Consider the following 15,964-nt stretch of genomic DNA (forward strand, 5'->3'; position numbering starts at 1 on the left):
CTAACAGGGAGACCAGTGCAGTGGGGGCTCACCCTCAGGAGGCAAGAGATGGCTGGCCACTGCTGACAGTGTGAGACTGTCGCAGCGCCCTGCACTCAGGACAAACTTATACGTGCCAACCAGCGTCCCGATTTTGCTTTATGGAAACTAATGCCAGCAAACCATGCATGGAGTCATTTCCTCCTTTTTTATCCAATCAGTCCAATGGAACCCTGGGATTTTTCCCCTTTAACTCTCTCATGTGGCACCCCTGATTTCAACCACATCACCCTACACCACCTCTTCCTCCCCTCTTCCCCACTGATCATCTTCCACCAAGCCAGGGCAGCCTTCTGCAATCTCCGGCGAGCATATTAACTCTCTTTGTTCCCAGGGCACAGCTCAGACTCCCCAGCAGATGCTGAGAGGGATTGGGCGCCTCTTCACTTTGCTTCTCATCGTGTCTCTCGGCTACCCAAACCCTCGCCACACAGGACACCTGTTGTCCCTGCATATCACTGCCAGGCCTGTTTTGTGTCCCTGTCCCTGTGGACCCCCCTCTACAACATCCCCTTCCAGTGTCACCTTCCATGTGTCCATCAGGTTTCAGAGGAGGCATCTTTTACTCTAGACTCTGACACATCATGCTTGTCATTGTACCTCTAGCTCACTGATTGGCAGTGTGCCTTTGTGCGATACCAGCATTCCCCTCTAGAGGGCAGGATCTGGTTCATCCTAGTCATAGCCTCTTGGCTATGGAATCAATTTGTACTGTTGCGCTTACCCAGTCCCCTGTGATAGTAAGTCTTCTCTGTGAGATCTAGAGCCCGAGTCTTCACCTAAAAGGCCTTTAGCATGGATCCTAAAACCTTGCCCTGGAGAGTCATCCACTCTTGAGCCAGGTAGCAGCAGCTCCCTTAGAGCAGTCTTACCTCCTTAGCAGAGGCCCCCAAGGGTTCTTACACAATGGTGTTATGTAAGGTTCTTCCAGACTAAACATTATTTCTGGTTCTTAGTCTCCAAGAATTTCAAAATGTAAAATATCCCCAATTTGTAAGCAACCCAGCCTCCAAATTCAAAATGAGAAATGCTTCAAAATCTAAGACATTTTGTTTGGGCATCAGCACTCCCCCACAGTTCTGACAGTTTATGGTACACAAACCTTCCTCTATGCACAAAATTGTGTTGTAGAAAATTCCTTAGGCTATGTGTGCACAGTCGTGGCGCATGCCTTTAATCCTAGCACTTGGGAGGCAGAGGCAGGCAGATCTCTATGAGTTTGAGGCCATCCTGGTCTACAAAGTGAGTCCAGGACAGCCAGGGTTACACAGGGAAATCCTGTCTCAGGGGGAAAAATGTGCATGTTTATGAAGCATGCACAGAGCTCATGTTAGACTTGGGTTTTGTGATGGTTAGCTTTCATTCAACTCAACAGAACCTATAATCACCTGGGAAGAGCGTCTCACTGAGAGACTGACTGTCTACATTGGGTTGGCCTTTGGACATGTCTGCTGGGTTGTGTTGATTTCCTTAATTGGTGTGGGAAGAGCCAGCCTGACTCTGGGCAGCACCATTTCCTGATTCTGGGCTGTTTAAGAGCAGAGAAAGCTAACTGAACATCCTCAATGTTTCTTATTATATATATGCAAATATTTTAAAATGAAAAACAATCCAAAATATGGAAAACTTCTCATCCAAAACATTTGGGAAAAAAAGAGATCCTCCATCCAAACTAAGGAGACCTTGTTTTGGAATACAAGTGTCTTGGCCTAAAGATGCTGGCTCACTGCTTAGCTCTCTGCATCCATCAGAGTTAGGGGACCAGGCCAACCTCAGAAAGAAGAGTGGGGACAAACCTTTGCTCCTACCTGACAGGCAGGGGGTTGGTAAAACCCCAAGCCATGCATCACATTTGCAGACTTTTCCTCTGGGCTAATACACATTTTTCCGAAACACTGCTTGTGAGAGTAGCTATCCAAGATTTGTTCTGGAGGTCAAACCAAAAAAGAAGTACCAGAGCAAATATCATGCCTACTCTCCCTGAACCAGTAGGAAGCACTAGAAATCATGACTAAACTATCGCCTTGCATGCATCTCACCTAAGAACTCTAAGAATGGCCCTCTGGTATAGCTGGGTCATACAGCAGTTCTAAGTTTAGGTTTGGTTTTGTTTTGCTTTGAGAAATCTCCATACTGATGTCTAAAGTTGGCTGCACACGTTGAAACTTTCACTGCCAGTATACAAGCGTTTGCTGCATCCACAGTAGCATCTGTTATCATCTGTACTCCCAAGGATGGCCATTCTGACTGGAATGATGGAATCTTGTAATTATAATCCCATTTCCCTCATGGCTATGGATAATCCTGAACAAAAGCCCATGCCTTGGAAGGTCAACTTTATTTTTTCTTATAATACATTATTTTGCTAAGTGGCCACACTGTTGAACTGCATTACAAATTTTTGCGTATATGCCAAGAGACCTAGGATGCTCTCAGCCTTGGTCATTGGAGCTCCTTTTTGCCATTGCTGAGATACACAACTGTGTTAAGAACACTTGGCCTTAAAGGTGCATCTTTCTCCACACCATCACCCACTACTAACCACCAAGGCTCATGGATCATGCATGCCAAATTTACAGCATGGGTGGGTGAGGTGCTCTCTAGCCCCAGCCCTTGGTGACTACATATTGGCAGTTGAGAGCTTCTAGGGGAAGGAGAATTGATCTTCCTTTGAATGTGTGGCCACTGGGAGATTTCCCGCTATCCACTGGACGGCCCCACACATATAGGCAGCAGTAGTTGGACTTGGTAAGACATCAAGAAAAAAATCCCATGAAGTTGGAGGGGAACATACTGTTGGGAAGACTGAGGAAGATGGGGTGGGAAATGGGATGATGAATATGATATTTTATTGTACAGAATATAAAGTCCTCAAGAGTAGAGAAAATATTAAAAATAAAGAATGGCCACCTGGCCCAGGCTACTTCGCAGTACAGATGCTTCCATGACTTAAGGAGCCAAGCTGCAGGCTCATCAAGACACAATCCCCGTAGCCTGCCATGAGCCACACCAAGGTCATAGCTGCAGGAAGTCCAGCCACCCAGACTCAGGGGACCCCAGACGGTCTTTGTTTCAAAACAGCTGTTTTCAAAGTCTAAAGCTGACATGAGAATAAGATGAGGAGAATCCTGCCTCATTTAGGCCTCAAGTCCTCAAATTCCTAATCCTTTGTCCTTGTTAAAACTCACCCCAACAGAAAGAAAATGTGACTGTCCAATGTTGTATTGCCACACTGTTTTCCAGTCTAGATGGGCTGCTTAAAACAGCCCAGTTACCCCCAGACTGCCAGATGCAAAGGGTATGCCATTAGTTAGATGCCTGGCATACGTTACCTGGTTCTCGGCGAAGAAGAGCAAGCCTCTGTCCACAGTAGTCTGGATAGTCTGGATGAAGTTCGGGAAGGGAGCGTTAAGCTGAGTGGGAATGCGAGCATAGCCTGTCCCTTCAAAGTAATTTTTGTCCGACTCTTCCTTTCTCCTGTCAACACCAACCAGAAGTTAGATGTCAGTCACGGAAGGCCACCTTCCCAGTGTGCTCACTGATATGAGACACTGCTGGTCAAACAATGGACGAGGAACATACACGCTACAGCTGTGTAGGAAAAGGGGGAACACTGTAACATGTCCAGCCAGCCTTTCTTCCCTGTGTGCTCTTAAACTCCACTTTGAAGAGCTCGTTCATTGGTAAAGTGCTTGCTGTATACGAATGAACACCCAAGTTTTGATATTCAGAACCCGGTTAAAGCTGGGCATGGCAGAACATATGTGTAAACTCTAGGAAGCGGGTGCGGTGGACCTAGGGGCTTTCTGGCAAGCCTAGAGAGCTCTAGGTTCCGAGAGAGACCCTGTCTCAAAAATAAGGAGGGTAGTTACAGAGAAAAAGGACTGATGTCTACCTCTAGTCCCTATATATGGACGAATATACATACAAGTATTATACACATGAGAGAAAAAGAGACAGAGACAGACAGAGACAGAGAGACAGAGAAACACAGAGAGAGGTCTATCTATTCAGGAGAAAGTGGCCAACTAGCTGAAATATTTAAATGTAAGAAATTATTAATTTTCAGTATTAGCTTCTTCTAAATAACGAATGCTTGCTCTCCTCAGATAGGAATATCCTAAGTCCTTTAAAGTGTAGGAATGGCTAGGAGCTCAAAAGAGCATGTGGTGGATTGACTAAGAGTGGCTCCTGTAGGTCAAATATTTGGGTGTTTGGTCATTAGGGGATGGTTTTGCTGAGGAGGCATGATCTTGTTGGAGGAAGTGAGTCACCGGGAGTGGGCTTTGGGATTTCAAAAGCCCAAGCCAGGCCCAGCGCTGTCTGTCTCTCTTCCCCCTGCCTGTGGATCTGGATGTAGAACTCTCAGGTGCCTTCTGGCACTGTGCCTGTGTGCTGCCATGCTTCCCACCATGACAGTTACAGACTGACTGTAAGCAAGTCCCAATTAAATGCTTCCTTTTATAATACCTACTGTTGTCATAGTGTCTCTCCACAGCAATGGAATACTGGCTAAGATAGAGCAATTTTCAAATAGGTTCAGAAGGCAAAGTACCTAGAAAGTCTCTCACTGTTAAACAGACTACTGTTGTTTAAATTTTAATGACATAACCACGTGCCTAAATGATCTAATATCGAGTCTTTTTTGTGGCAGGAGGCACCAAATTCATTTTTAAAAGTTGTGTTTGTTATTATCGTGTGTGTTATGTATGTGAGTAAGAGTGTGTGTGCTACAATGGTACATGTGGAGATCAGAGGACAACTTTGAGGAGTTGGTTTCCTCCTTCCACCTTTACATGGACTCAGGGATCAAACCCAGGTCCTTGGGCTCATGCAGCATATGCTGATATGGAGCCTCATCGTCTCATCATCCCCAAGAGCCATGCTTTTAAGAGCCAAGAAAACTACTAACCCAACGCCGTGTGTAGGGCAAGACGGGTGTTATTAGAGCTCAGGGATGGGGCACGGTGGGTGCCATCCGCACAGCGAGGGCAAGCAGTACTGGCCCAGGCAGAGAACTGCAACCTCAGCACCCCCACCTGCCCGCCGCTGCGACACGCGACAATCCCCAGCGCAGCTCCAGGGACAAGGGCCGCCAGCCTCCCTTTACCTCCTGCACGGTTCCACCTCGGTGGTGTTGAGATAGAACGTTGTCTTGAAGTTGTACAGGCTCAGGACGTTTTCGTTGAGGTCATCTAGCTCGATGCAGCCCTTGTAGGGAGGGAACCTCAGTCTGCTAGGAAGCTGCGAGAGAAACAAGACAAGGCTCCCATGAGCTGAGCAGGAAGGGACGGTGGCCGAGCGTCTCGAAGGCTTTTAGCAGGGAACGCAGCAGAAGGGTGAAGAACGTGGGTCCAGGCCTGCGCCCTTTAAGAGCTGTCTAAAGTCAGGCCAGCAGCTGATCTTCCCTGCCTGAGTGTGTTCACCTGTAAAATGGGGATATTAACACTCACAAACATCGTACACTAAATGAACGCTCTAAAGCTCCACACGCTAGACACTGGGTGTGCTTTGAGAGCATATGGTTAACTGATTTTGTACCGAATTAGTTGGAACATAGACACGGAGTCATTCGGTTTCCCTCAGCGAGTCGGCTGAGGCTTACCTGAAAATCCGGCGGGTAGCCTCCAACATAAAACACGGCGTTCTCAGGGTCCAGATTGAGGAGCGTGTTGCTGCTGCCGCCATCCAGGTCATAGACCCCGGGAGCCTTGGGCTTATTGGATGTGGCTTCTTTGGTGTAATTAAGCTTTGCGAACTGATAAATTCTGTTGAAAATTAGATAACAAAGTTGCAGGGGGAAAAATGAAGGAATTAGCGAAGCCAGCGTTCTGGAAGCACGGCTGAGTGGCCACCGACGGGAGAGTTGGGCGGGGCCGGCCCGGTTTGCACACACGGGGAGCCGGTGGGACCGTACCTCTGGAACTTCACCCTGTCCATGACCGCCTCCTGCGTCTCGCTCTCCGTCAGCACCTGGTCTATCTGGACTTCGGCTTCTCGATCTCCCAGGTTGTAGACACATGTCAGCTGGCCGTCTACAACTGCCATGCCTATGTAGTCCTTGGAGGCCTGGGGACAGAAAGGCCACCTCAGAACTCTTTCTGTTCAAAATGAAACAGCGCTGGGGGGGGTGGGGGTTCTCGAGGGCTTTTTTAAAAACAGAGTTTAAGTGTGGGCGTTAAGACAGTGAGGCATTCAGGAAGACAGACAGATACATCCCAGAGCATGGCTGTGGCAAGACCTCAGAGCCCTTCAAGCTTTACAAACTTGCATTTTCCATCTCAAGAGGATCCTAAACGTTTTATTGCACAAAATAAAGGATTTTATGTGCTAGGCTTTGGGAAGGCAGAATATACACAGAACATGTGTGTCTTTCTTCTCTATTCCTCACGTATATCCTCTTAGAGGCCACTACAGAACACTCAGGTACTGACACCGCGCTGTCTCCTCGTGTTTTCATGGGCTGAGGTACTGATTCTCCATTGTCCAATCTCTCTAGTTTACCAGCACCTACCACAGAGCAAGCGCTTCTCAGGACCAATGATGCAAGATCTTTCTCATTTTGTTTAGTTGGAGACAAGGTCTCATGGAGCCCAGGTTGGCCCACAGCACCATATGTAGCCCAAGAAGGACCTTGGAACTTCTAAATCCTCCTGCCTCAGCCACACAGAGTGCTAGGATTACAAGTATGTGCCACCAAGCCCAGTTTCTGTAGCGCTGGGGGTCAAATGTGGGGCTTCACACATGCCAGGGAAGCATTCTACAAACTGAGCTACCAGCTGCTTCTCTGGATATTTTCAGTCCATAGTTGTTCGAGTCCATAATATGGAATGTGAGACTACAGGTGGCTGATTATAGGTGGCATCCGTGTGTTAAAGGCACAAAGCTGTCTGCATTTTGTCATAGAACAAAACAAACACCACTGTATAATAAAGAACCTACAAAGAAAGGCTTACACCCTGACACACGAAAAGGCAGTTAAAATTAACAACACTGTTGGGTTAGGAATCTTTCAATATAATGTTCCCTCCTGATAACTAAGAATTTCCTATCCAGGTAGAATTTCCGAGAACCATACTTTATATTTTTATTACATTTATGTTTATGTGTGAGAGAGAGACAGAGAAAGAGAGAGAAAGTCCAAGAACCATGTTTTAGATATTTTTATTTCAACCCAGTTGGGACTTAACTTTCCCTTACACGGAAGAAACATATTTAGGAGGAGGGGCGAAGAGCTGAAGTCAGCTGTTGGAAATGCCTGTGATAGTGGCTCCAACGAGCTAGGATGAAGAATGGGTGGCAGACAGTTTAGGCTTTGTTTTGATTTGGGGCTCATTTATATAAGGCTCCTACCCCTCCGGTGTGGGGAGGCATCTGTGGCTGGGCCGTCCCAGGAACAGGACAGAGCACAGTTCTGTTTCCTGGGGAGAAAGCACGGACCCTACAACCGTAAGCATGTATGTGCTCTCTCGTACACACATTTGCCTACACCTTCAGCCCACTGGCACCTCCAAAACCATTCTGTCAGTCAAACAAGGAAATGTCTAAACAATACTTACATCCTTATTTCCGAGGTACATCACAAACATGTCCTCGGTGCCCCCGTTCTCTCTTAAGTCAGGTCTTTGGAGAAACAAAGACAGGGACGTGTATCCTTTCAAGTCTTCCAGGTCGTTTGGCAGCCGGACTTCGACGCCGGATTTACCATTGAACCTCATGGGAATCGCAACCTGTGAGGAAGAACGAGATGGAAGAATGAGGTGTCGGCAGCTTTGAGAAAGAGGATGTGCTCACTGAGAGAGTTCTGTATCCACCCCTCTTAGTGACACATCAGCTTGTCCCAAGCTGTATGCTAGGCATCAGCGGGGGGTAGCGTCTCTTGGGCTCAAGTCAATTTGTGTTTTACATACATAAACACTTACATATACATCTACATGTATATATACATATATGTACATATACATATATCTATACATATGTATAGATACATACACACATATATATGTATACATATAAATATACATATACATATACACACCACACACATTTGAGACAGGCTCTCACTATGTAATTCTGGCTCACCTGGAACTCATTTTGGAGACCAGGCAGGCCTCAAACTCACAGAGATCCACCAGGCTCCCCTCCTAAGTGCTGGCATTAAAGGCCTGTGCCACCATGCCCAGCTTGGACCCAGACTGTAATTTCATGAAGTTGTCTGCAGAGCTGTCTACCCTGGATGTGGATTGGCTGAGGGCCATTAGAAGTCAATTTAGTCTTCTGTGCAGCAATGACAATGGTGAAGATGGCAACAGCAGTAATGATAATTCTTGGCCTATGTGGATTTGTGTAGAGGAGCTAAAATTCATGGATGCAAGGATGGTGCTTGCACATGGTTAAAATACAATACATTAAAATATCTTAAGCAGTGTTTTTCAGTCAGGATTTATGTGGTCCAGGCTGGCCTTAGGCTCACTATACATCTTAGAATGGTTTTGAACTTGTGATCCTCCTGCTATTGCCTCCTAAGTGCTGTGGCCACAGGCATGGCCACAGTACCCAGCTCTTTAAAATACTTTTTCAAAAGGAATTGCTTGACAGTGAGCGTGTTACACACTATGCCTGCATTTATTTCAGACATTCAGGCTGTAAAAATGCCTGCACTGAGGCCGAGGAGATGGCTCAGTTAATCCAGGGCCTGACCTGAGTCTAGATCTCAGTACCAACATAAAAAAATGAGGAGCAAATGAACAGCCCAGGTTGCCATGGTGCATGTTTGTAATCCCAGCACAGGGAGGAAGCGCTTCTCTGGCTAGACAAATTAACAAGTTCTAGCTTCAGTAAGAAATTGTCTCAAAACATAAATTGGAGAGCAACTGAGGAGGAAATGTAGCCTCTCTACACACGCGGGAGCACTCACACGGGCACTAAGACTCTGTACCATGCATCTTAGATCCTCTGTGACGGAGGCCCTGCCCTGCTCTCCCACTCTAATCTTTCAGGAAGCAATAGGTCTGCAACATCAAAATTACTAGAAAAGTGAAATGAGGAAGCTACCAAACAGATGTAACTTAAAGCATTGAAACTTCTCAGATATTTCTGCTTAATATTATACTTAGATTTGATGAACTGACGTTAAGAGTCATCCAAGTAGTACAGGTCTGTGGACCAAGACTGGGTAGGTCCAGTCTAAACCACAGAGAGCAAATGTCCTCTAGCAACCAGAACAACGTTCTTGGAGTGGTACGAACATATGCTCTAACGGTCGAGCATTACAAGTTTTCTGGTGTCTGGAATGTGTGAAGGCGAGGTCAGGGTCCCCCTCACCCACTGTACAAGCCCACAGTACGGCTCTCTCTTCCACTCCCCACTGCCCTCCAGGAGACCCAACCACATTGCCGAGTCTCCTCCTGGCAAGCCTCTGCTCTCTGTCTGCTAGAAAACTCATCTTTGCTCTTTATGTTACGAAGATACTTTATGTGTGCAGTAAGATGGCGGCTACATGCCTGCGTCTGCAGCACTCCTTAAGAAAGGGGACATGACCGGCACCACTGTTCTTCCTTCATGGCCACCGCATTCTGGAGCTGGGATCTTACCCAAACGCTCGTGCAGGCTTTGCTGATTTTACTACATAAGACTCCTCTGCGACTACAGAACCTACTTACCTGTCAGCTACTACTGCCCTATTCCCCACAGTTAAATATGTTTATCTAAATGTGTGTTATACTTTCATAATTTGCTTTCTTTGATGGATATGATACTTGTAGGTTGATCTGGGTGATATGCATGAGTCCTGCTCTTTAGCATTTAGTACTGAAAAGAATTGGACTTCTTTTTCTTTAAAAAACAAGATTATGTAAAGTGTACTGTAAAAAGCCTTTCTTGTGTCGGTGTGTGTGTGTGCGTGTGTGTGTGTGTGTGTGTGTGTGTGCGCGCCTGCGTGCGCGTGTGTACACACATGCTTGAATATGAACAGAGACCAGAGGAGAATGTAAGGCATCCTACTCTACAGAGCTGGTCTCATTCCCTTGAGAAAGGATCTCTCTCTGAAGTTGGAGTTCAGCTGCCAGCCATCAAGTCCCAGGGACCCTCTTGTCTCCACCCCCACGGTGCCGGGGTTACGGGCATCCTGTGTCCTCCACCTTCAACAAAGATGGGTTCCAACACTTTCAAGCTGATCACAGAACCTCCACTTGACCTTGACTTTCAACAAAAATTAATCAAAAGAGATGGAGAAGGACACTTCATACGCATCAAAGGAAAAATCCACCAAGACGATGTCTCAATTCTGAACATATATGCCCCAAATGCAATGACTGAAAAGTGAGGCCTTAGAGAAACTCCTTCGTCGTACCTATGTGAACTCAAAGCATGAAAACTGCTTCAGGTACCTGATCTAGCACAACATTTAGGGTACAGAGATCATATGCATTTTTGAAAGGTGACAAAAGGAAGTTAAACTTCATGCTTAAAATCAGAATTTGGGGCTAGAGAGATGGCTCAGCCCTTAAAGGCTAGGCTCACAACCAAAATGTAAAATCAGAACTCAGACAAGTAATTCCTGTATAAATAAAAGCCTTTCTTGTCTGGATGAATGTGGTCAGGAACTTCCTGGCAGCAGCTGTGGCCCCCGGAGAACACCCACCTTATTCGCAGCGTCTCTGGCCTGCTGGATGAGTTCTCGGATTCGGTCTACATTGTCAGAGATGTTTCCCAGAGGCAGCAACTGTTGGTTGATACTTTCAATCTTGACAAAAAGATCAGGCAGCTTCCTGGTTAATTTCTTTACTGTTGGTGAGATGGAGATTTTACATAGTACATTGAGAAAAGGTTAAAGGCACATGTTAACATTTGCTCTGGCAAGCCTAGAAACAAGATGGACCACAATCAGACAAGATTCTCATAAATTCATTATAAATTTCTATAATGATGTATCAAATTCTTTTTCTTGGTTAATATGAGAAAAAATATTTCTTTCTTATCCTTTAATAGCAATCATAACTTAATACATCATAATTGAGAACTTTCGCTCTGCCAAAAAAGAAAGAAAAGATGAATCGGTCTATGGGACACCTGGGGCTCGGAGGTGGGTTAGTTGGTAAAGGAACTGCTGTCCCCAGATCCGTGTAAAAAGCTGGGCACAGCAGTGGATGCCTAGCACTGCAAGGGTAGAGGCAGGAGGATTGGTGAGATTGCTGGAAAGCTAATTTGCAGCATCTCCAGATTTCAGGCAGCTTCAATGAGAGACCCTGTCTCAGAGAACCTAGTGGAGGGGCACGGGAGATGGCTCAGTGGGTAAATCAGCTGCTGTCCAAGAAGGAGGATCTGAGGGGGAGGACACAGGAAGACTCTCCAGACGCTCACAGACCAGCTAGTGTGGCACACATGGCAGTAAACAATAGACCCTGCCTCAAAATAAAGTCACACACACACACACACACACACACACACACACACACACATTTTTTTTAAGACACAGGAAGGACATAGGACATGGTGGAACACATCTTTAATCCTATCGTTTATGAATCAGATGCAGGCAGATCTTCAAGTTCAAGGGGCAGTTGAGAATATGTGGGGATATACTCTGAGACATTGTTCCAGGAGAAAAGAAAGAGAAAGAGAGAGGGAGAAAGGAAGGAAGGAAGGAAGGAAGGAAGGAAGGAAGGAAGGAAGGAAGGAAGGGAGGGAGGGAGGGAGGGAGGAAGAAGGAAGGAAGGAAGGAAGGAAGGAAGGAAGGAAAGAAAGAAAGAAAGAAAGAAAGAAAGAAAGAAAGAAAGAAAGAAAGAAAAGAGGGGAAGGAAAATGACTGAAGAATATACTTAACATGGACTTCTGTCCTCTACGCTTATGCACACACAAACACATACATAGACACCACACATAAACACACACCACACATAAACACACATCACAAACACACACACACACACATATATATATACTTCATGCACAGAAAGAAGGGAAATGACCCCCCCCCCCGCCCCGGTCTCTAACAGAACACCTGCGCTGTTTGACTATATTACGTGAACTTATTTTCTAATTTGAAGTTAGAGTTTACCAGAAAGGAACCGAAATGGATCAAGGTGTTAGGAATGGAGATCGTAGTTTAGACATCCTGACCTGAGGATGCCGATACCTGAGTTATTGGCATCACTCAGAGCCTTGTTGAAGTCTTCACGCCGGGTGCTCCCATAGCTGTCCTTAATTCTTCCCAAATCTGTCTGGATGGGGCTGAGCCCATCGAGAACCTCGCTTGTTATCCCATTGGCCTTCCTGACCGTGCTCCTCGCACCGCTGATCGCACTGTCGATATCACCTGGAGCACACCAGTGGGGAGGTATAAGAACCCGAAACACTCTTCCCAAGAAACCATGACCAGGGGTCCAGGGCGCTGAGCACCTCTCTGTATCCCACGAAGATCATCACGGACAGCGGTGAGGTTGGCATCGAGCAGGTCTCTCTGGACCGACACAGTCTTCAGGGTTTTCTGCAGGCTTCTGAGAGCTGGACGGACTTCTACAGAAAAGGGGGGAGGGAGGAAGGGGGAAGGGAGGGGGAGAAGAAGGGAGGGAGGGAGAGAGAACACCAAGAGGCAATTACTTTATGGATCTGGATCTTCCGAGGGCACTTGTGGCCTCTGAAGTGGGCCGTGTCTGCATACCACTGAGTGCACATATACTTTAGTCACCATCCCACAGTACCTAGAACCACAGATGTGGGCATCTCTGGTGACAGAGGCCAGAAGAGCAACCCACGAGAGCCTTGTGGTGGCTGGCTTCTTGAGAGGACACACAAAGGACGGGAGTGGCAAATAAATCAGGGGACAGCTGGGCTTGCACTCTGACAGAAGCAGAGGAATGCTTAGTGAAAGAGTGTCTGTCTTGTAAACAGCTGTGTCCCAGCACATAGCGTGTGGCTGGCACTGGCTGGGACTTAATATTGGTGCATACTTGCTCAATGAATGAATGCTTGAGGGAGCGAATGAATGATGCAAGAAGGGTGATAGGCAGACAAAACAAGATTGTTCTTGAGAGAGCCTCATGCAAGGGACCCAAAGTTGATGTTTGTTTCTGCTTCCGCAGAACAATGAGCAGACCTGTCCTTGGGATTCTCCCCAGAGATGCTCAAAGAGACACATAAAAAATAAACTGAACAACAAAACAGGACATATCCATATGCCAGGTAGTCATGCAGCCATCGTTGGCTGCAAAAAGCTACTAGCCAGTGTATCAACCCCATGCTGATGACACAGGACTCCTCATGATTCCAGAACTGCTTTAGTTAACAAGACAGTTAATATTCCAGCCTACTTAAAACACCCATCCTGGGCACAGCTGCCCTAGCTCTGAAGAGGTAGAGACAAGAGGATAGTAGAGAGCACACTTAGGGTATTCAAGGCCCTGAGTTCGATTCAGGACACCATGAAAAACAAACATACAAGCAAACAATAACAAAATCCCCATGCCAAAACCAACTCCAAGCTCAATATTATAAAGAAGGCAGACATAAATCCACAAAACCTTAATGTAAGTATGTAAGATGAAAAATTATCACAGTCAAGATTGAGGGCTCAAAATTTTCTCATGCCCCATGCTGACAGTGAGTATTTTTTGATACTTTTACTTGCTAAGATTTTTGTACTTAAGACATCTTGAAGCAGTTTCTGTAATGACCTGGGATGTGTGACCTTTATATGTGGCTTCCCATTGCCATGATCACAGGCATACTAAGAGAACCCCCCAAAGTCATGCCAAGGAAAGGAATCATTCTCAAGACTTCTCATCTGTGTAAGACCTGAGTCAAGTTCATGAATAATGATAGGGGCTGTTTAGGATCCCGGGTGAATGTATGATGTCATCAACATGAACCAAGAGGGCAGAAGTGTCCTGTGCATTGGCAGTGGGGTTCAAAGCACACGTTTGTACCAGACCGCCTATGGTTCCCACACACTGACTAAAGCCCCTGCCATCCAGCCCTCCTAATACCTTGCTGTAGCTTTTTCTGTGTGATCTTGGCTTCATTTAACAGTTCATCACTGTCAGAACTCAGGGTCTTGGCTCTTCTTGGAAGATCTTCCTTTATCACTGTCTGAAAGCAAAGTGTTTGTCAGCCTTAAGCAGACTCTGTACCACGGCAAATACAGAGTGAGATTTTTCCTCTTAGCCCTAAAGCCCTTATCTTTAATCTTAAAGAATGAGGCTCAACAATTGGTTTCCCATAGTAAGGGGAACAGGGACTACTTCTGACAGGAACTCAATGGCAGGCTCCTTGACCTCCCCACTCCCCAAAGGAGGAGCAGTCCTGCTAGGCCACAGAGGAGGACTTTGCAGCCAGTCCTGAAGATACCTGATAAAACAGGGTCAGATAAAAGGGGAGGAGTCCTCCCCAGTCAGTGGGCTTGGAAAGGGGCAGGGAGGAGATGAGGGAGGGAGGGAGGGAGGGAATGAGGGAGTGGGATACAGCTGGGATACAGAGTTAATAAAATGTAACTAATGATAAAAAGGAAAAAAAAAAAGAATGAGGTTCAAAGGGATGAATGGTACATGGTTGCTGAACGGTGTGGTTGGGGCTCTGGGTCTGCACCTGTGACTTAGGGAGCCAAATGAGTCTCTGGTGACAGAGGCTAAGCCCATACACAACCCCTGCAATCATTTAGTTGGCCCTGAGGCTTTCAAGCTGCGGAATTTGAAAGTCTTTGCACTTTCAAGGCCCAGCTCTTAATAGTTAAAATTCTACACTTCATTTCTAGGATGTAGGGATATTAAATGTACATCAAAGATCCTGTAGCCTCCACAGACATGCCCAGATTTAAGACCAAATCACTGAGGGAAAATAGCAATCCAGTTGATCCCAAAACTCTTTCTTTTGCTAAACACCAACTATTAATTATTAATTATTAACACCTAGTCAAAAGCAGGATATACTATTTGTTTAGTTTCAAAATTAGCATTGGTCTCTGGTTGTACAAATAAATTTTAAGCCACATTCCTGGTATCAAATAGCTAATAAATGCAGGCATGATCTACACCAAGAACAAGCTCTGGCTTTGAATAAGTGATATTTTTAATACTGCCCCATGCACGGGAGGCTAAGCGAACGAGCTGCCTCCAGCGCCCGTCTGACAAGCTGCAGCTCCAGGTACCCACCTGGAAGGCGGACTCCGAGGCACTGGCGGCCTTGTTGGCTGCGTCCTCTGCGGCTGCGATGGCACTGAGGATGTTCTCATAGGCTGTGGCGGCGTCCACAGCACGGCGCACCAGCTCGTCCCCACTGGCGTTTCTCTTTATCCTGGAACGGGGGAAGCAGGGTGGGGTTAGGCTAGCCGGCATCCTCTTTGCCTGGGACTCCTATCCTCCCAGGGACTGCTCGGCGTACGCTCGCCATTCTGCCCCAAGGGCACAGCTGAGCGACAGCTCTCATTGCAGGTCTGGTTTGACTTGGCCTGAGGGGTTCTGGATGGGGCTTTGGCCTTCATCTACCCCACCCTGCGCCAGGGTCCTGGCCAGCCCAGTGAAGACCTTGCTCGGTGCTCAATCAACCCACGATGCCTGGACCTCTGCAGGCAGGGACTCACTCTTCCAGCTGCTTTGCCAGCTCCTGTAATGACTGCGCATGCTTCTCTGCCTCCACCACCAGGGACGTTTTGCCGGCCGATCTGGAAAGTTCTCGCACTTTGTCACTTAGTTCCTGCCTTGCTCCATTTAAAGCAGCAGCTAAGGTTTCATATTCCTATTTTTTTCCGAATAAACAAACATAAATTCAAGTGATTAACAGGTATGTAATTTTCTTAAACTCCCTCACAAAGGACATTTCAAGTGAGAAGTTACATTTTTCTAAGCCATTTTATCGTATCAGCTTATCCTTGGCTCCTTCAGATAGAGTGGCACTGACAACAATCTAAGTTTTGCCACCATCTTGGATGTCT

General features: G+C 46.5%; 1 protein-coding gene across 2 annotated transcripts in view; it reads right to left on the reverse strand.

Moving 5' to 3' along the window:
• Nucleotides 1-15,964, reverse strand: part of Lama3 (laminin subunit alpha 3) — a 207,665-nt gene that overhangs the window by 26,491 nt on the left and 165,210 nt on the right. For both annotated transcript variants that reach the window (XM_021645417.2, XM_021645416.2), the window contains 11 exons: nucleotides 15,614-15,768; nucleotides 15,186-15,327; nucleotides 14,025-14,127; nucleotides 12,439-12,555; nucleotides 12,176-12,355; nucleotides 10,682-10,824; nucleotides 7,599-7,769; nucleotides 5,957-6,108; nucleotides 5,645-5,807; nucleotides 5,150-5,283; nucleotides 3,372-3,516 (listed from right to left, as the gene is read on the reverse strand). In XM_021645417.2, the coding sequence (XP_021501092.2) occupies nucleotides 3,372-3,516; nucleotides 5,150-5,283; nucleotides 5,645-5,807; nucleotides 5,957-6,108; nucleotides 7,599-7,769; nucleotides 10,682-10,824; nucleotides 12,176-12,355; nucleotides 12,439-12,555; nucleotides 14,025-14,127; nucleotides 15,186-15,327; nucleotides 15,614-15,768 (1,605 nt within the window). The remainder of the gene's footprint in view (nucleotides 1-3,371; nucleotides 3,517-5,149; nucleotides 5,284-5,644; nucleotides 5,808-5,956; nucleotides 6,109-7,598; nucleotides 7,770-10,681; nucleotides 10,825-12,175; nucleotides 12,356-12,438; nucleotides 12,556-14,024; nucleotides 14,128-15,185; nucleotides 15,328-15,613; nucleotides 15,769-15,964) is intronic.

This window comes from Meriones unguiculatus, chromosome 2 (genome assembly GCF_030254825.1).
Source record: "Meriones unguiculatus strain TT.TT164.6M chromosome 2, Bangor_MerUng_6.1, whole genome shotgun sequence".
NCBI classification, from domain to species: Eukaryota; Metazoa; Chordata; class Mammalia; order Rodentia; family Muridae; genus Meriones; species Meriones unguiculatus.